This window comes from Anabrus simplex, chromosome 2 (genome assembly GCF_040414725.1).
Source record: "Anabrus simplex isolate iqAnaSimp1 chromosome 2, ASM4041472v1, whole genome shotgun sequence".
Classification (NCBI taxonomy): Eukaryota; Metazoa; Arthropoda; class Insecta; order Orthoptera; family Tettigoniidae; genus Anabrus; species Anabrus simplex.
This window is the reverse complement of record NC_090266.1, coordinates 55061228-55081928: the sequence shown is the minus strand read 5'-3', so window position 1 is coordinate 55081928 and position 20701 is coordinate 55061228. Positions and strand designations below refer to the sequence as shown.

At 39.9% G+C, this 20701-nt stretch overlaps 1 protein-coding gene across 1 annotated transcript in view; it reads left to right on the top strand.

Moving 5' to 3' along the window:
• Positions 1–20701, top strand: part of Gas8 (Growth arrest specific protein 8) — a 175231-nt gene that overhangs the window by 97907 nt on the left and 56623 nt on the right. Inside the window, exons 4-5 of the mRNA XM_067142334.2 lie at positions 1653–1796; positions 4939–5199. Of these exons, the coding sequence (XP_066998435.2) occupies positions 1653–1796; positions 4939–5199 (405 nt within the window). The remainder of the gene's footprint in view (positions 1–1652; positions 1797–4938; positions 5200–20701) is intronic.

Sequence of the window (20701 nt, the reverse complement as noted above, 5' to 3'; positions counted from 1 at the left end):
TTACGCCCTCTCTCCAGAGGAACCAAGTGGTTCAGCGCTGTCCTTGATGGTCGCACTCAATGGTATCCACTTGTACACTGACAGTGGTGGTGGAAACGGGCTGTGAAGTGCGTAGCTCTCGTACTCTTTGCCAGTGATGCTACCAAGTGGTGGAACACTGTCCTTGTTGCCTGTGACTGTCTTCACGTGCCGTATAATGAGCCATGTCAGGAGAATTTTTTTTTCTTTTTTACAATTTATTTTACGTCACACTGACACAGATAAGTCTTATGGTGACGATGGAATGGGAAAGGCCTAAGAGTGGGAAGGAAGCAGCCATGGCCTTAATTAAGGTACAGCCCCAGCATTTGCCTGGTGTGAAAATGGGAAACCACGGAAAACCAGGGCTGCCGACTGGGGTTCGAACCCACTATCTCCCGAATACTGGATACTGGCTGCACTTAAGCGACTGGAGCTATCGAGCTCAGTCAGGAGAAAAAAAGTGTGTAAATCAATATAGTATGCCCCTTGCATGTGAATATTGCCTGCTTGGCTTGTATTCCTTTAAATTGTAATAGAAGTTTTATTGTTTGAAGAAAGAAACAGCTAAAATTCTTTGAAAAATTGAAAGGAGTTTTGATTAGTGCTGCTGACTTTCCATCCAGATGATCTAGATTTGAATGCTGGTGGATCCTCGTGATGGAATTTTCACTTGAAAAATGACTTGGTGTTAGGGAGGGCGTCCAAGTCTTAAACCCATAGGCCGGAGCCCAAGATGATTCATGTTGACCTCAGTGGCCGCAGAGAAACCCATAATGAGCTGAAGAAAGTTTGAATTGTTTGAGTTCTTCATTCAAGAATTTTGGTTTGATTTTTCCAGGTCATTATTATTATTATTATTATTATTATTATTATTATTATTATTTCTGAACTGTTACATAACAATCAAATATAAAAAATTTAATCTTCAATTTAGTGTGAAACGAAGCTGAGTTTTTAATGGCAGAGTTTTTAATGTAAAAAATTATGTTGCATGGGGTGAGAATATACATATTATGTTCATGAAAACATGGTGGCAACGAGTCATGTTGATTATCCTGACTGCACAACCCCTGTCTGATGTCAACCTCTAATTTTCAGATGATAGTAATAATAATAATAATAATAATAATAATAATAATAATAATAATAATAATAATAATGATGATGATGATGATGATGATGATGATGATGATGATGATGATGATGATGATGATGATGATGATAAAATGTATTCTTATTATTAAAGGAATTGGGCATGAATAGTGTGGTGACTTAGTTGCCGACTCTCCACCAAGATAGGTAAGGTCCAAACCTTAGTGGATCTTAGGTTGAAATTTTCACCTGCGAAATCACACGACTTCAGGAAGGGTATCTGGCCGTAAACCCCTGATCAAAACCCAAAAGGAGCCAGGATGGCTCCAGTGACTGCAGTAATATCTGGGTTACACTAGTGAAAGTATTAATAACGGACTGTATACACAGTATGTGGTTCATTTTTATTTTTGTAGAAGTTAATCCTTTCATTAAATCTTTTGTCATTTAGAGATTTCCTCTGAGAATTTGTAGTATGTGTTGATGCTTTGTTCTTTTGAAATGTGTTAATGATTTAATTGTGTGCTGTATGATTCTAGGCTGAGAACATGGTTGCCCTGAGGGTGGCCCAGGATGGCTATTTATCACAAGAGCAGGAGTACGTTAATGACAAGAGAGTACTCAAGAGACAGTTTAAGGATCTCCATTTGGGCCATCTGGCAGAAATACGAGCTAGAAGAATGGTACTGTTATATTCCTTTCTTTGAATGATGAAACCTTAATTAATTACACAAGACAACAAAATAATGAAAGTTGACTAATTTTACTAATTCATGTACCCAGAATCTGGAAATGAAATTCAAAATCCCTTATTGCCTTGTAGCATACTCTTAAGCAACTGCACTGAATATAGTTTTATTTTGTAATTTCTCTAAGTGTCACTTCGTGCAGTGTTTCAAATGGTCCATTTTAATTTAAAATGGTGTGTGGTTTTTCATAAACCCTTCCTTTTATAGCTGAGCCTAGAACTCTCTCTCTCTCTCTCTCTCTCTCTCTCTCTCTCTATCTCTCTCCGATAGAAACCAACAATAGTTCAACAGCATAATAGGGGACTGTTTCCTTCCTTTATCATCTTTCTAGATATTTGCTGATGTTACATTCTGCTTGCTGGTCGCTCACTGCTTCAAAGTTTGGCAGGAAAAGTCATATGAGGGTGCTAAAATGTATTGTAAGGGCCACATTGCAGCTTGTTATCTCGCATGCCCTTAACATAGTTTCTAACATTTCACTAAAATTTCCAAGAAATTTTGAGGAAACTTCTTTGAAGATGTTACATCACTTTTCTGACTTCACTGAGCATATCCTTGAACAAACAGCTTTTGATGACTATGAATTTGAAGAGAAATTAAAAATACCCTCTTTTACTTTACGATGACTTAACTCGGGTACATTCGTCCTCACAAACTCGTAATAACCCCCAAATTTTTCCATTTCTTTGGGAAATCTTTCCATTAAACCTAACTTGATATGGGGTGGAAGTTTTAAAAATTTGAGGGAATCTACAATTGGATGAAGCTTCATTCTTTTCTCGTGTGGTAGTAAACTTCATTTCAGAGGCCACTCTTTCTCTCTGTCCCAAGAGTTCCACTCACATAACATATTACAGGACTTGAATTATCCTTATTGCATTCTGATTGAAAGCCTTCAGTAACCTTCAGTAACTCCACCAGTCTCCAGTCACCTTTTATGATCATTATAACTCACAGCCTTCAGGATGATGTTACGTGAATTACATAAATCACTGAAATTGTTAAAATATAATACACTGAGCAGCACGAAAAACGCAACACTTCAATTTCTTTCAAAACTGAAATTTATTTTAAATTTATGACACTTTAATGACACCAATTCACTATCTTATGACAGAATATTGTGGTATGGTCCCATCTAAGTGTCTAACAATGAAAAGAAAAAACGATTGTAAACAAATTGAACAAATTAAGCCAGAGGTGCACATTTCAAGGAAATGTTGAGTAAGCTCATAAAAGTAATGCACTTCTGTTTTGATGTTATACACTTCACACTTTCACCTCACAGACCTCAGAGGCAATCTCGGGGACCCCTGTTCGCATCTTCAAAAGCGTGTGTTGCCACCTCTTGCACCATTGACGGCATTCAACCTTTCAGGCATGCTCCTGATTAATGTGTTAATGTCCTGTTGAGGAATCATCTCCCATTCTTCCAGGAAGGCTTTCTGCAGGTGCTGTAGGGTCTGTGGATAGTGCTAACGGGCTCTTCTCCCCAGATGGTCCCAAACGTGCTCAATAGGATTCAAATCAGGGCTTTGAGCAGGCCAAGCCATAGCACAAACCCCTGTTTCATCCAAGAACTCTTGCACAATTCTCGCAACATGTGGGCGTGCATTGTCGTGAATTCGTGTAAAATAAATGGAGCGAAAGGCACAACATGCTCCAGAAGGATTTCCTCCACATACCAATGTGCGGTAAGGCTCCCATTCTCCGCGAAGACCAAATCCGACCTTGCAGCTGTATTGATTCCTACCCACACCATCACAGAACCACCCTGAAAAGGTGTCCTGAATGAGAATGTGCAAGGGGAATACCATTCATCTCCAGACTTTCTCTCTTCCGTCAGGTGATCAGAGGACAAATTGCGACTCATCGGTGAACAACACTTGATCCCATTGTTGTACTGTCCAGCCAAGATGTTCCCTTGTGAAACGTAGTCGAGCTGTGCGATGCTCTCTGGTGAGTTCCAGACCTGTAGCAGGTCTTTTGGACTTAAGATTGGCTTTTTCCCGTCTTCTTCGAACAGTTCTCTCACTAACATTGACCCCTTGAATTTGGTGGAGTCGATTTCGTGCTTCAACGGCAGTGGTGTGACGGTTGCGGAGAACTTGAAGTTGTAAGAAGCAGTCATCTCTCTCTGATGTTGCTCTTCTCGGGCCTGATCCTGGTCTCCTTGCAAAGCCTCCAGTTTCCCTATATCTTCGTACGATTTTGGAAATTGTGGAAAGTGTAATCCTCAGTACTTCTGCAATGTAAAGCAACAGCTTTTGCAGCTTGTTCAGGCCTTAATGGCATGTTTACTCCATAAAGTTGATTAAGACAATCACAATAAGATGCTACAAACACGTGTGATTGAAAGGGGAACAATGAAAGGTACAACAATAAGCGTTACAAGAGCAGGAAAACATTATTGGCTCACATCCAGTGATATGTTTTCCAGGTTGCATGGGGAAACACAATTGAGGCTAGTGCAATAAACAATCAACACTTCATTGTTTGCTTGCAAAGTTACGCCAATGCCATACCCTGTCTTAAAAAATTGGTTGAAGTGCTTCACTGTGATTAAATAGATAATTACACAATAATTACACATCATTTATTGGTTGTTGCGTTTTTTGTGCCGCTCAGTGTATATTCAGACACAAGGAACTAAAGGTATACACAGTTCAGATTCAAAACTAAAATAGAATAATGAAGGACTGAGAAGCAGATTTAATGTCTCTTCACTGTCCTAGCCTAGAAATGTTGTATAGAGTTATTGGCAATAATGTGCGTTTTTATATCCAAATTTGCTTCTGAATTAAATTCCTGATCTTCAAAGTTTAAAATGGCAAGGAGTATGGGACACTGAAAATATCAACTACAATTGTAGGTAGCACCTGCAATGTCACAAATTCATCAACATTGACTCAAATTTGTCATTTTTCTTCTTCTAAAACATGATATAGAAGTACATTTTTATTGACATTTAAAGAAAAAATTCTGTTGTTTGTATTTTATATCTTATTTTTTGTATTTGTTCCTTAGCTTATGTAGTGATTATTGGAACTAATTCTACTTGCTTTTTTGTTCACAGCGTCACAGCGAAGATATCAACAAAGTGCATGAGAAATATGAATTGAGATTCCAGGAGTTAGAAGCAAAATATGAGAGAGAACAAAAAGAATTACGAGAGCAACTGGAGTTTAGTCACCGAGTAGAGCTGAAGGAAGTGGAGGAACGAAAAAACAATCATATTAATACCCTCATGAAGAACCATGATAAAGTGTTCAATGAAACTAAAGTGTATTACAATGACATAACATTGGCTAATTTGACTCTCATCAATAGTTTGAAGGTATTATTCCTGCTCTAGCTAGGATGGGATATTAACGGCACATTTCCATCTTCCTTTATCTAGCCATCATAGCTGTTCCAATCCAGGTTCCTTCTTATTTACACATTCACTGCTGGTGACGCTTATAAACATCAGAGTATGCTGTAGGCCCATGCTACCGACACTTATAAGCATTGTTGCATATAGAAATCTTTATATAATAATGATTTCAGCTCCTTGGTGATTCAAGAGTCTAAAGGACCAGCAGTAAACGTGTTAACCTGTTCTTGATCAAGTCCAACCACCTTGGTGTAGGTCTACCTTATGACCTCCTCCTCCTCCTTCAGTCTTAGCCTCCATCATCTTCTTTGGTATACTTCTCACTTCCATCCTCTTATTATGTACTGTCTCATTTTATTTTTGTCCATTCTCTCTGAAAGTTTTTCTACTGCAATTTTCTTCCTGACATCCCCATTTTTTTTTAGTGTGTCCTTTCTTGCCTTTCCTATCATACTTATTAAAAATTTCATCTCACTGGCCTGGATTTTATTCTCCTGTCTTTTTATCAGGGTGGGGCAATATTAAATCAGTGAAACTCTGTTAAGGTTTTCAAAAAAACACCCCTTCTTAAGCAGGAAACTTCTTCAAAGGGGTAATGCCTGAAAACTTATTCTGTACTTCGAAATACATGTGAAACACGCAGCCAACAGATTTCCTTGTTTGTGAACAATACCAAAATAGGCTGATATACAGTATAAGAGCTGCTAAAAGAAAGCCACAATATAAATATTAGATTATCATGACATGTATTTTTAGAGATAAAGTAAAATAATTGAATATACTATATTATAAAAATACTTGATAAGAGAAGGGAACATATTATATAAAACCTTGCACAAGAGATAAGGAGAAATACTAAGAACGTTAAAACGGTAGATGGTAACCATACATTATGTAAATTCCATACTGCATTGGACATTAAATACATTTCCAAACACAAAAGTCTAGGCTCCGACTTGAAAAGAAATTGTCCAGGGTTGACTGTTTTAGGTTTTTACTGCTTTCTGGAAGTATAAACATCTCTATTTCCCACATTGCCTTCCATGTGTTCTGAGGCACACTGACTGAACCTTCCATAAACTGAGTCAGTTTTCAAGGCAGATGCTTGCCTCACTGCAAGATGGTCTTGGGGGATTCTCTTCCTCAACCTCTTCCTCTTCTTCTTCAATCTCTTCATCTCCTGCCTGAATTTCCTTGCAGATCTCATTGATGGTCCGCTCCTGGCAGTGAAGTCGTTGAAACTACTAGTAATCTCCATCTTCTCCTGTATAGTTTTCCAGCACCCTGGCTCTTCATCACCAACTTCCATAACAATGCTGCTGGCACCACCATCGAAGCCTGCTTTCTTGAAGCAATTTGCTATTATTACAGGCTCCACTGAATCCCATGATGAGGCAGTGAAATGCATTGTGTCCAAAAGAGATGGTTTGTTGATGAGTTTGCCTGCTTCCATTCGTAGCAGCATACAGCGCACAACTGATTTTCGGTACCTCTGCTTCAATACCTTAACCCCTCAGCATCGCAGCCGTTTAAAGAGCTTCCTACCCGCGGCCGGATGAGATTTCAACTAAGCGTGACTGAAATACATTGATTCACTTAAAGCGTTACTGCAAGTATAGGAGTAGCCCAATAGTTACGAAATTTGGAATTCCTTAGAATAGAAGTATGTACATGCAGATAATTACATCATGTTTCACATTACCTTAGTAATTTACTTTTGTGTGATGGAGTTCGAAGCACTCTTCAAGACAGACACACATCACACTCCTGGCAGCAGTACACCGACGTCTTCTTTTTGCCGAGTTTTGAACACACGTTTCAACGTCTCTGGGGTTTGTATTTCTCACACTTGGGTGCTAATTTCATTATAAAATGTCTTACCTGCAATCTTGGAACTGTATTATCTGATGCGCACCGGCCTTGAATATTTTGTTCCTCGCCCGAGCCAGCGTATTTTGTAAATAATCCTTCCAACAGCTGAACCTGATAAGATAACTGCTCAATATTTGTCCCTGTGACTTGTCTGAATATTATCAGAGAATTTAGGAATCCGAATACTTTGATCTGCATAATTATCCATAATCTCCCATACAAAAATTTCCAAGTACTGGTTCCTCCTCATCGCCACTCTCATCATTTCCCACTGCATCCGTCACAGCCATATCATGTATTTCATTATCACTGCTACTTATACTGTCACTAGTACTTCCGACTAAACTTTCATCCGAATTATACAATATTTCAAGCACATTGTCAGTCAAACCACGGCTCGAGGTAGCCATTGAGCGCGTCGCATTGCACGGTCTGATGAAGCTGCAGCGAGACCGAGAGCAGCAGGACGAAACTGAATGAGGGGAATAACAAACCAACTCTATATGTATTTCAGATGAAAGGTCGAGACTTCGTCTTTCAAACGAGATATATAACATGCACAACTGGTTCTTGTATTGTATGAGAGAAAGCAGCACTTAATGCCTACACTCGTGGAGAGTTACGAAAATATCACAAGCCGAGAAATAAAGACAATACAATAATAAATAAACCACACTCTCAACGTACAAATAGAGCAAAGAACATCACGTGAAAAGACAAATTTTTCAGATCATCATTTCTTTATTTTATTATGTGGGAAAGAATGAAGGAAACAGACTTTAAAAAAGCAGAGATTAGTGCTCAGACTTACTTGACAAATATTTACCCTTGCAAAAACAACTACATTTTAACAATCTTTAATTCTTATTTATAAACCCCAAAATTTCTTCTCGGAAACAAAACAAATTGCATATCCATAACTCCAAAACTCTTCGCGCTATAGCCGTAAATGCGAAACGATGTATGGGTCTATACCACGTATAGAGGTCGGTGGCTACGGAAGAAAAGAGGGTCTATACCACGTATAGTGGTCGGCGCTGAGGGGTTAATGATTCCTTGGTCCATGGGCTGTAGTACCGATGTAGTATTCGGTGAAAAAAAATTCTACCTTGATGTTCCTTAAATGGGGCCACTCCTTGTGATGGGCAGGGCAGTGGTCCATAAACACCACAATCTTCCTGTTCTGGCTCCCCATTTTGGCATATAATGCCTGCATATACTCTTCAAACTGGGAAGTTGTCATCCAAGCTGACTTGTTGCTGGTGTACTTGCACGGTAAAGTCCTGACATTTTTGAAACAACGTGGTTTCCTAGACTTCCCTATCATCAGTAGAGGTAGTTTATCAGTTCTTTCCATATTAGCACCAACCAATACCGTAACCCGCAATTTACTTAATTTTCCCCCGTGGCCAGATTCTCCCTTCAAAACTAGAGATTTATCCGGGATAAGCTGGTAAAAAAGTGCGAATTCATCAAGATTAAAAACGTTGCAAGGTTTGTAACTGCTTATTTTAGCAGGCAGAACTGTTTCCTTCCACGCTCCCCTTTCCTCCGCACGTACACTCTCTGCTTTGCCACAAATTGTTTTGTAAACAATACCGGCTCGATTATTAAAGCGGTCCAGCCACCCGCTCGACGTGGTAAAAGGTACCTTTAATTTGCACGCAATTTCTTTGGCTTTCTCCTTCACAATAGTCCCACTCAAAGGTATGTTTAAACTTCGCTGCTGTTTAAACCATATTAGCAGAGCTTGTTCTACTTCATCGTACTTTCCAGATTTAGCTTTCTTGCAGTTAGCTGAAGTATTCCCTGCAGAAGCTAAGATCTCTTCTTTCTTCGCTATAATGGCGTTCAAAGTAGACGGTGGCATCCTCAGCTTCTTCGCCAAAGCAAAACGGGAAAGTGTAGATGACTCCACTTTCCTTATAATTTCCACTTTATCTTTAATTGTTAGTGCCTTTCTCTGGATCACTTTTCTCTGAGTTCCGCTCATTTTCACTTAAAACGTTTGTACGTTGATATTACAAGTACAACTAACTTCACTGACTCCTATTCACACTAATTAAGACGCTACACTACACTTGGCAATCCGTAGCTTAGGCTTACAAAACGAAAAGACAAGATGTGTACTACAGTTCATTAGCATGTGCTTTCTATCTTCCTCACACCTCCCGACACCTGCTTCAAGTAAATCGCAGCAAATGGGAAATCCAGCAACTTATCCTTAGAGATTCTTAGAACCTATTCGTAGGCCTATATCGCCCCTGCATTCCTACTGGTTGTCATGGCAGCGGGCGTAGTTTCTGGCTCTTTTGCAAGTACCGCATGGACAAGCCAATATTGAGTTTATTTTCCTGCTTTAATCCTCTTCATGCTATAGGTAATGAAGATAAGAAACGCAGGTTCGAAGTTGCAGAAATGAGTGCACGAGAAAGTATTGGGGTATTACGTGCGAGTGATAAAGGCGCAGTAGCAACACTAGTACATGTAAACGTAAACGGTTTCTTTCTCCGCGAGAATATTATTTCATATCTCCTCATCCTTGTGCTACGTTCTAATAATGTGATGTAGTAATTACGAGTGACACAATAATACAATGTTTAGCTCGTATAAAAGTAAAAATAAAAGTAACTTTCAATTTTATGCCAACACGTGGTATCGTAGTGCCTCTGTGTGCATGTGTCAGGCCCCCTCCCACCAAAACCCAGCTGGTTATTAACATTCGTTCAACTTCGTAGATGATCGGGATCTTTTGGAAGGCTGTTTGGCGGCATAATATGCATCAGCTGGCAAGTCGGCTGTTTCTTGCATAGAGATGGGATGTTTCTTTGTTTCGTAATAGTTTATTCACCTAACTAATAATGGACATGGAAGATCTTATCAGTTTAGTTCCAAAATATAATTTCCTCTACGACAAGATCCATAAGTATTATTGCAACAACAATGTAAGAGAGAATGCCTGGAAGGAAATAAGCAAGGGAATGAAAAATCAAGCAGATTAGGATATTCAATTTTGTGGTAGATTATGCCTATACGGTACTTAGTTTATTTTGCAATTATTGTTGACCTTATTTCAGAATCATGTTATCATATTGGAGTCCATATACAGCATTCAATCAATACTGATCTGCATTTAGGACAGTCGCCCAGGTGGCAGATTCCCTATCTGTTGTTTTCCTTGCCTTTTCTTAAATGATTTCAAAGAAAATGGAACGGCATGTCAGTATGATAATTGACATGGCTTGGAATGTACAGTTTTTACCGTGAACAATTTTATAAGTGGCATTCCCTACGGTTGTCGTATGTGTATTCCTAACAAACAGTACGGTAATGCATAAAATGCTGCTGTGTTGTGGACAAATACATTTTTTGGTTTTTAATTAATTTTGAGGCCACATCGATTAATTACTTCACCCTGTCGCGGCACCCAACGTACTGCATTAAAGTTTTATTAAACCATTCATTGCGTGCTTTGTGTTTCCTGCGTAGAATCCCATTCGATTCTATTTCGCTTGATGTGAACGGTGGAGTGGAAATGTCGACTGATGGGTTCGATTTGATTCCACAAGGTGAGAGTGAGCATCTGGTGTTTGTGATGTCATAGCGTGATGTCATATGGCCTTGGCAAGCCCGGAAAGGCTCCATGACAGGCGCAAATGGTCCAACACAGGGTTCAACTTGCGCGGAGACTGGAGGGTTCTCACCATCTCAAGGGGCTCCGAAATTTGAACTGTTTAACTGGGAAATATGTTTACAACAGAACACTTTAAACAGGAAAAATATACATATATCTTAATGCAACCGATCAAGGGATCAAGAATATCACACTTCTTAGGCGGGAAAACTTCTTATGCGGGAACTTCTTAACCGAGTTTCACTGTATATATTTTAGACATCACCTCTTAACACTTCCTTGGAACTTCCTTGTTCCTGATTTAGTTCCTCATAGTCTGGTAAAATGCATTTTTCCTGTTGTATCCTTTTACTGATTTTCATGTCCAGTCCTGTGTTACTTTGCTTCCTGAGTACTTGAAGCTTTGCACAATTTCGAGATCTTGTACCTTTCTCTTCCCTTTCTGAAGGTATTATGACCATACAAATATGGTACAGCAGGAAAGGGAGATCTGGCAAGAATAGGTAGTTGCAGAAATGATGAGAAATAGGGTTTATAAGTTAAGACTTGCTTACTAAGAAGCTTTTTTTTCAGTTTGAATTTGTCATTATCCTAGGTAAAAGTGACATGAGGTAGAAGATGTAATTGATTACAATAAATTACACTGACTTCATTCCTAGAGCTCAGTGAATCATCGTGTCAGAGCCTTCTCATCCATTTGTGAATTGTTGTCCTCACCAACAGGCCCCAGGAATGGGAACATTTGATGTCTTGTGTCCGTTCAGCACCATACTGAATGTTGAATGGACAAAAGACATCAAATGTTCCTGTGCCGAAAGTCAGTTGTTGAGGACAGCTATTCCCAAACAGTTAATAGCACACCAATGAAATAATCTATTCATTGTTCTTCTTTTATTTGAGCGAAAAAGTGTCACAGTTGCGATGTAGATTTATTTTTGGGAACCAAGAGCATAATTTACATTTTACAGACTGTAAAATATTTGTGAAAACGTAGTTAACTAATTTAACTTAAGAAACTTACTACATAATTTATAAAGGCAGTATTCACTTTTCTGTAACCCCTTGACGCTGACCTCCATACGTTGTATAGACCTCCTTTGTTATAGCTAGTAAGGTTTTCCATAATATTGGAAATGGTATAACTTTGAAGTTAAAGATCTCTTCCTTCCTTGTATGTATCAATCAGCCCAAATCACTGCTTCTTTTTCTGAAGTGTTTGAAGTAGTCTGACATCTTTCTGCTTGACAGGATATAGGCTTAAATTTCTGCTGCATTCTAGCAGATGATGTTTCATTACAGGATGTTTTGTTATGTAGATTGATGGTATAAATCGCTATCTCTTCACTGATGTGAATGTTGAGATCATCTGTTGAAAATTGTTATAATTCTTTCATTGCCTTGAAACCTCTTACAACTCGTAAGTACTTGACTCGCTGTCACTTTGAAATACGATATTGTGAAACGAAGAAGCATGGCATGGTGCAGTTTGAATGAAAGAGAAGTAATTAAGTTTTAATGAATCAGACGATAACAGCACTACACCTGACTGAACAGAGCAAAGTGAGAGTGGACGCCTAACATAAGGAATGGAAGGGCATGGTGCGCGCGGCCAAGTAATGGACAACAAAACATGAAAAATTTGTTCCCATGAACTAATCGTCCCATTAACCTAGAATTTGTGCTAAATGAATCTTTGAACTATTGTTCCCGGTTCTTCTGCTCAAAGTTCCTGAGGCAACGATTACCCTAGTTTTCATTGCATTGGGAAACAACCCATGTAAATATAAGAACGTCACTTTCATTCCATACAAAATGTGGAAGGTCTCTTCTCTGTTACCACACTATAAGGTAAATATAAAGCTAACGAATGTAAACTAAATTCTTTTGAGTCCTACTGTAAATATTTGAAAATAATATGAGCTGAACTGTTGTAACAGTGACATTTTAAAGAGATCACTGCATTTTCTTAGTGCTCACATCTGAATCACCTCTGTCTACTGGGTAAAGTGGGACTCAAATGTTCCCCGTCGCTGAGGGGTTAAAGAAGAAGGGGAAAATAAACCAACTTTTAAAAACAAATCTAAATCAACATAATTACTGTTAAAAATGGTGGCAAAGTTGGTGTGTTGTAACTTATTGTTATGGGAACCACAACATTTATTTTTTCAAATGGGTATTTTCCCTGGTGACAAAATCATAAGAAATGCAAAATACGTATATACGAAGGCCATCCGGAAAGTGGTACCCGTTTGTGCAATAAAGACACAGGAGTAAATATTAACAAATATACACATTTTTATTGGAAAGAGCATACTTGACACTACTACTCCACATAATCTCCAAGCAAATTTAGGCATTTGTCATAACGTGGGACAAGCTTTTGTATTCCAGCGTCATAGTCTTCTGCCGCCAGCGTATTGAGATACGTAGTCGGCTCGTTTTAAGTTCTTCATCGCTGTCAAATCTTTTTCCCACCAGAAAGTCTTTAAGCTTCATAAAGAGATGAAAATCCGAAGGGGCCAAGTCTGGGCTATACAGGGGATGGTCGAAGGTTTCCCACTTGAATTGCTGCAAAAGTTGTTGTGTTATCGCAGCTGCATTAGGCCTGGCATTGTCATTAAGGAGTATGACGCCTGTAGACAATAGACCTCGCATTCGATTTTGTATTGCCCGCCGTAATTTCTTTAATGTTTCACAATATGCATTAGCATTAATTGTGTCTCCACGGGCCATAAAATCAATGAGCCGTACACCTCGGCGATCCCAGAAAACGGTTGCCATGAGTTTCCTGGTGGACAGAACTGTCTTGAATTTTTTTGGTTTGGTTGGTGAATGAGCATGATGCCACTCCATTAACTGTCGTTTACTCTCAGGTGATGCATAAAAAACCCATGTTTCGTGCCCAGTAATGATGCGAGCCAGGAAAGAGTCTCCTTCATCGGAATAAAGTCCCAGAAACGTCAGTGCTGCAGCCATACGCTTGGGTTTGTGCTCCTCTGTAAGCATGCGAGGGACCCACCTTGCACAGATGTTTGAATAATGCAGATGGTCTTTGGTCGAGACACATTAGGAAAATGTTCACAGAGTTCATCAGTTGTGATGCGCCGATCGTTCCCCACGCATTCGTCTACTGCACTCAGCAGTTGGTCCGTAATGACAGATGGTCTCCCTGAACGCTCCTCGTCGTGTGTATTCCCCCTACCTAGGTTGAAGTTGCGACACCAGCGCCGAACAGACGACTCGTCCATCACATTGTCTCCATACACCTCCGTTAATTGGCAATGAATATCACAAGGTCGAACGTTTCGTGCATTAAGAAATTTAATCACGGCCCTCACTTCACAACTGGCGGGGTTCTCAATTTGTTTAAACATTTTAAACGATCACAGACACAACACAGGCAATGTTAGCATCACGCAACCTCACACACAGCAGGCAGACAAGCCCCTGACGTGGTCTGACCTTGCCCAGCGGCTACCCGAGTTGTCAGCGCTTCATGCGGCGCTAACGGCAACTACTTTCCGGATGGCCCTTGTACATTTTTACACATACCATAATATTTTCTCCTGGTGAGTTCTTACTTCCTCCTGCCTTGACCTCATGGTACATTTCAGTGAATGCACATTTTTTGGGAAAGGATTGAAAATGTCTTTGTTAAGCTGTTCCATTCTCTTCCCCCTCCCCACAAACGAATATTTCCCCTAGTTTTTGCACCATTGGCTTAACCTTACATTAAACTCATGATCAAACATACTCTATAAATCCCTTCAGTCTTTCATCTCTTTCCTATATTCTTCTAAGCATTTTTCCCTGTATATGCCAGGAACATACTCCATACACCCCAATTTTGTTCTCAACCTCCTTTCTGTTAAACTTTTCCACCTGAGTTCCCTTAGTGTGAAAGTAACACTGCTAGTCATTCTGTGCTCCCCCATCACATACCTAATTGCTTTCCTCTGTACCTGCTCCAATTATTTTACCAAAAATTCTTGATATGGATCACATACCTCGGAAGCATACTCCAGTTGAGATCTTATATGTGTTGAATATGCTATCTCTTTTATCCTCCATATTGCTCCTTTTAACATCTGCAGTTACCATGTGCAGTGATCGAAATGCTTTTCTGACCATATACACTGCCTGACAAAAAAATTGATGCATCCAGAAGGGGAGGAGGAAACGAAATGAAACTTCACCTTTTGACAGGGTATGTGACGTTGTTTCAGTGATTAAAAAATCTAGTCAAATTTACGAAGAACGTGGCAGTACGAGACTACTTATCAGTGTAATGTTGGACATGGATGCATGCACTTATTTAGGAAGGCTGTCAAAAAGCCATTGTATACTCTCCTGGCCCTTACTGTTATAATGGGTTCTTGATATCCTGGGTACTGGCACTGGGACGGAGTTGGCACCCGAGCTGGTCCCACACATGTTCTATCGGGGACAGATCTGGGGAGCTTGCAGGCCACGAGAGTACCTCAATATCACGCAGACAGTGGGCGAGCATTGTCCTGTTGATAAAAAAACACTACGATACTGTCTCCTGAGAGGTAACACATGAGGACGCAGGATGTCTGTGATGTACCGTTTTCACGTCAGAGATCCCTCAGTCACTACCACCCATGACCTGAAGTCATAGCCGATGGCTCCCCACACCATGTCACCAGGAGTATCACCGCTGAGCCTCTCCAAAACATTCGAAGAATGGAACCTCTCCCCAGGTTGCCACCCTACTCGCAGATGATGGATATCTAGGATAGTGCAGAAATACCATTCATCACTGAACACAATGTGACTCCATTCATCTGCAGTCCATGCATCCTTCCCGGTCGCGGCACAACTCCAAACGCAGCTGTTTGCATTGCAGTGTTAGCGGCATGGGACGGTAATTCCCTAGTCTGGCTGCTGCTAGTCTCTGACCAATGGAGCGGGATGACACAGAATATTGCAGGGAGTCCATTACTTGTTCTCGGATGGCAGGTTCATATGTGAAGGGGTTACGATGTGCTTGGTGGACAATATGGTGATCCTCCCTTGTGGTGGTCAGACGTAGTCGACCGAAAACTTGACGAGTATGCCTGCCCTTACGTTCGCATGCAGTCCAACATCGGGCCGCTGTCACATCCAAATGACCCACAAATCTGGATATTGCATGATTCGGCCAGCTGGCCAAATGGAGCCCCACAAGGAGGCCCCTTTCAAACTCTGTCAGTTTCTGATAACTCTGTCTCAGACGAGTACGTGTCATGTCCGTGTCCTTTACAGTGATCACTCAACATCTGACGCTGTTCACACCCATTATATACCCTACCAGGCCTGGTAACAACACTAAACACAAACAACACTTATGCACTATTGTGGCCTTGCTACCTGTTACAGAGAATTGCAACTCTTACCATTTACATACCCGCTGATGGTATGTATGTGTACGAAGTTATATTAACATCCGTCCCTTTCTACTGAGTGGTTCAATAATTTTGTCAGGCAGTGTATCCTATACTGTATGTTTTCCGCAGTCAAATTTACCTCCCCCAATGTGACACTTAAATACCTACAATTATCCTCAAAATTTATCTCCCCCCCAAAAAGTTTATAATTGCCCCCTATCTTGCATATCTTATTCCCAAATCTAATTGCTTGACTCTTTCATCCCATTCTTCTGAGTCCAGATATGCATTTTGTTAAGATACTCCTGCAATATATTACACTCATCTGAACAGTCCACTCTTCTATATGCAACTAAATCATCTGCAAATAGTCTGATTTGTGATTTCAATCCTTCTTGTAGATTGTTCACAAAAATTGAAGAAAGTAAAGGTGCCAGTTAACTGCTCTGTGGTACACCCCTCCTCACTTTCTGAGGTTCTGATAATGACCCATCTACCCTTACCCTCTGCTTCCTGTCCTTCAGGAAAGCTTTCACCCAATCTACTACCTTCCTATACTGTCCTCCTTTTCTCATATTCATGATAAGTATATCATGGTTTACTCTGTGAAAGACTTTGGAAAAGTCTATTGCTATATAGCCCAGGTGTTTACTTTTGTCTAAAACCTCTGACACATCCTGCTGGAAACCAGTGAGCTTTGCTTCGCAAGATTATCCTGCCTTGAGATCAAACTGCCTAGTGTTAAGCCAACCTATATGTTCTAAACGAGCCCTGATATGTCTGTCTACTATGCCCCCAAGAACATAACATATGATACATGTAAGTCTCACTGGTCTGTAGTTACCACTGTCTTCGTCATCTCCTTTCCCTGTGTACACCGGTACTACTAGAGCCTCTTTCCATTATCCAGATTATCATGACTTTGTAATGGGCATCAACAGTGTAGGATACAATTGAAATAGGGGGGGGAGTTAATATTCATATACAGTACTTGCTTTGCTGGTAATTTAAAAACAGTTAACCTCTGCTCCAGTTGACCATGATGGGAAATTCAGAAATAAATGGTAAGATTTCGTGTTACACTCAACTCTTGATTTACTGTAATCAGATCATTCGGGAAGCCTTAACCCTACATTATCCCGGTTAATCGAGAGTTGAGTGTAATTATTCTTATTTTTTGCAAGCAATCATCCGCATTTCCCATATCAATGTTGTACACTGTTAAAAAGAGTAAAGAACACAATGATTCCACCTGATTGATACTGTTTATTTGCTTAAAGCAAATTACAAACTGTTGAACGTGTTTCGTCTACTTTGTAGATATCTTCAGCTACATATGTTTAGGCATATTGTATCATTAACATGGGCACATTCTTACTATCTTATGTTAAAATACACATTAAAAACATTAAGACATTTTAAACTTAACCCACGAGTGGTCGCTAGCCATAGTGCAACACGAGTGGTCGCACTTGAAACTTTCTCTCACATCAGACTTCATTTAAAATAAATACAGGGTGTTTCAAAAAAGAATATACGTATTACAAAGTATTATTTTGATCAAACTATCGATCGCTGCGCCTCGGCTCGGCTATTCGAGAAACGAATACATAGCCTAGTTTATAATAATAGCCGCTAGATGCCAGTTGTCTTCTGTTTTGCTTGGTAACTCCGCAGCAGAAATCATTTTGTGTTCTCGAGTTTGCAAAGTGCAATTCCGTGATTACGGTGCAAAGACGTTTCAGGTTGAGGTACCAAATTGATCCTCCGAATGGGTGGAACATTTGCAGATGGTATTGACAGTTTGTACATAGAGAGGATGTGTATGTAAAGGAAAGAGTCCTGGCCGCCCTCGTGTTCCTGAAGAAAATGTTGCATGAATTGAAACTGCTTTCCAACATAGTCCTTCAAAGTCAACTCGTCGTGCCAGTCGGGAGTTACAACTGCCTACAACAACAATTTGGCGTGTTTTGAGACATCGGTTGGTTATCAAGCCGTACAAGTTACAGCTGTTACAAGCTCTGCGTCCTGATGACAAGCGCAAACGTGTGGCATTTTGTAATAATATTCTTGATGCTATTGACAAAGATAACACTTTCACACAACGCATCATGTTCAGTGATGAAGTGACTTTCCATGTTAGTGGTCAGGTGAACAAACACAATGTTCGAATTTGTGGCCTACAGAACCCACATGCAGTCATTGAACATGTACGAGATTTGCCCTAAGTCAATGTGTTTTGTACGATATCCCGATCATCTGTTCACGGCCCATTCTTCTGTACATATAATTTACAAAGTTTATTCCACCTACTCAATACTGTACAATAATTGCAATATCTATAAATACATTACAATATTCTTCTTTGATGGAAACACGGTTAACGGTCAGCAGTATCTCGCTATGTTACAAAACTGGTAATCCCTCACTGGAGTCGCCAAGTGCATGAATATCTGAATGAAACTCTACCGAACCGTTGGATTGGTCGTCAAGGAGCTTGCGACTTAGCATGTCTCAGCTGGGCTCCACGGTCACCGGATTTGACACCCTGTGACTTCTTCCTATGGGGTTTCATTAAAGACAACGTTTATGTACCACCACTCCCACAGAACCTGGAAGAGTTGAAGAACTGGATCTGTACTGCCATAACATCAGTGACGAAGGACGTGCTTGCCCGAGTAAGAGAGGAGTTTGAGTATAGATGTGATATTGTTCGTGTCGCTGATGGAGGACATATTGAACATCTGTAATCTGAACTTGAGAGGTTTGTAAATATGTGTGTAAAGTTTCATATTCGTAAGTCTTACAGTTTAATAAATATATGCATTTGAAATATGTATATTCTTTTTGAAACACCCTGTATATCTTCCACAAGAGTGAAACGAATTACTGAAATGAAAAATGAAAGGATTAGCCATATATTACACAAGCAAACTACTCAACGGAAATTAGTCATTAGTTCAGTCACATGTCAGTACGTAATATTCACAAGAGTGCCGAGCTGAATGGCTCAGATGGTTAAGGCCCTGGCTCTCTGAGCCCAAGTTGGCAGATTCGATCCTGACTCAGTTCAGTGGTATTTGTAGGTGCTCAGATATGTCAGCTGTAGATTTACTGGCATGTAAAGAATCCTGTGGGACAAAATTCTGGCACCTCGACATGTGCAAAAACTGCAAAAAGTATTTATTGGGACGTAACACCAATAACATTTTTATTAATATAGAACTTTCTGACAGACACAATACAAATGCAAGAATGAAGTACATGAACAGTGACAACGGAAAACTTTATAGCTTTAAACTATTTTTATTAACAAGATATTTTGAATTAGTTAATGTACCATATTCACTCCCCCTCCCTTTCCTTGACACGTACTCATCATCATTTCCCCTTATCCAGCTCCTGTCGGGTCGGGGTATTTATGGCACTTCTCCATCTTCCTCTTTCCTTCTACCATTCCTCTTCCACAATCCTGTCCCGGTCTAAATTTCGTCTTCTTATGCCGCTTTTCACCGATTCAATTCACCTTGTTCTAGGTCTTCCTCTTGATCTCTTGCCCTCACACTTTGCCTCCAGCATCTGTCTTGGAATTCTGTTTTCTTCCATCCTTTTTACATGTCCAAACCACCTTAGTTTATTCTTTTCAACTCTCTTCCTATCCCAACTTCCTTCCTAACATCTTCATTTCTCACTCTGTCTTTCCTGTCATACTTCTTAGGAATTTCATCTCGCTGGCTTGAATTCTACTCTCTTGCATGCTAGTCAAAGTCCAAGTCTCAGCTGCATAAGTCAGTATGGGTACATACAGTAGTACATTTTGTACATTATCTCTTTACTTTCCTTTGGTACTTCTTTGCTCCAAACAAGTTTTCTTACACCTTAGTGGAATGCATTACCCTGCTGTACCCTCCTGCTAATCTCCATGTCCACCTTAGCGTTTTGCATTAATTCACTTCCTAAGCTTTTAAAGCTGTCCACAATTTTCAACTCTGACTACCAATTTTCACAATGCTCTTTCCTTGCCTTTCCCCTCTCGATATTACCATAGTTTTGCTTTTCTCTGTACTGATTTTCATGTCATACTTCTCAATTTTTTCATTCAGTACATCTAGTTGTTGTTGCACTTCGTTGCTGTTCTTTCCCCAGATCACAACATCATCTGCAAATAGCAGTATCTTCATCTCTTTATCTCCATAGGCTTCCTTTGTTTCATTTACAATTTCGTCCTGACCATAATAAACAAAAGAGGTGACAGCGCACTCCTCTGTCTTAGTCCAGTCTTATTCCTAAACCATTCTGTCTTTCCAACTGGGGTCAGTACTCTGCTAACACTGTTGTTGTACATTGCTTGCACCATTTCTAACATTTCCCTTCCGAGTCTCTTTTTAACCATGGTTTTCCACACCATCTCTCTGGGGACTCTATCATGTGCCTTTTCTATATCTGTGAAAGTCATGACCAGCTCCTTTCCATATTCCCAGTTCTTTTCGATCAGCTGTCTCATGCTAAAGATTTGCATGACACGTACTATTTAGTATAAATAAGTTAAAAATTTTAAAAATGTATT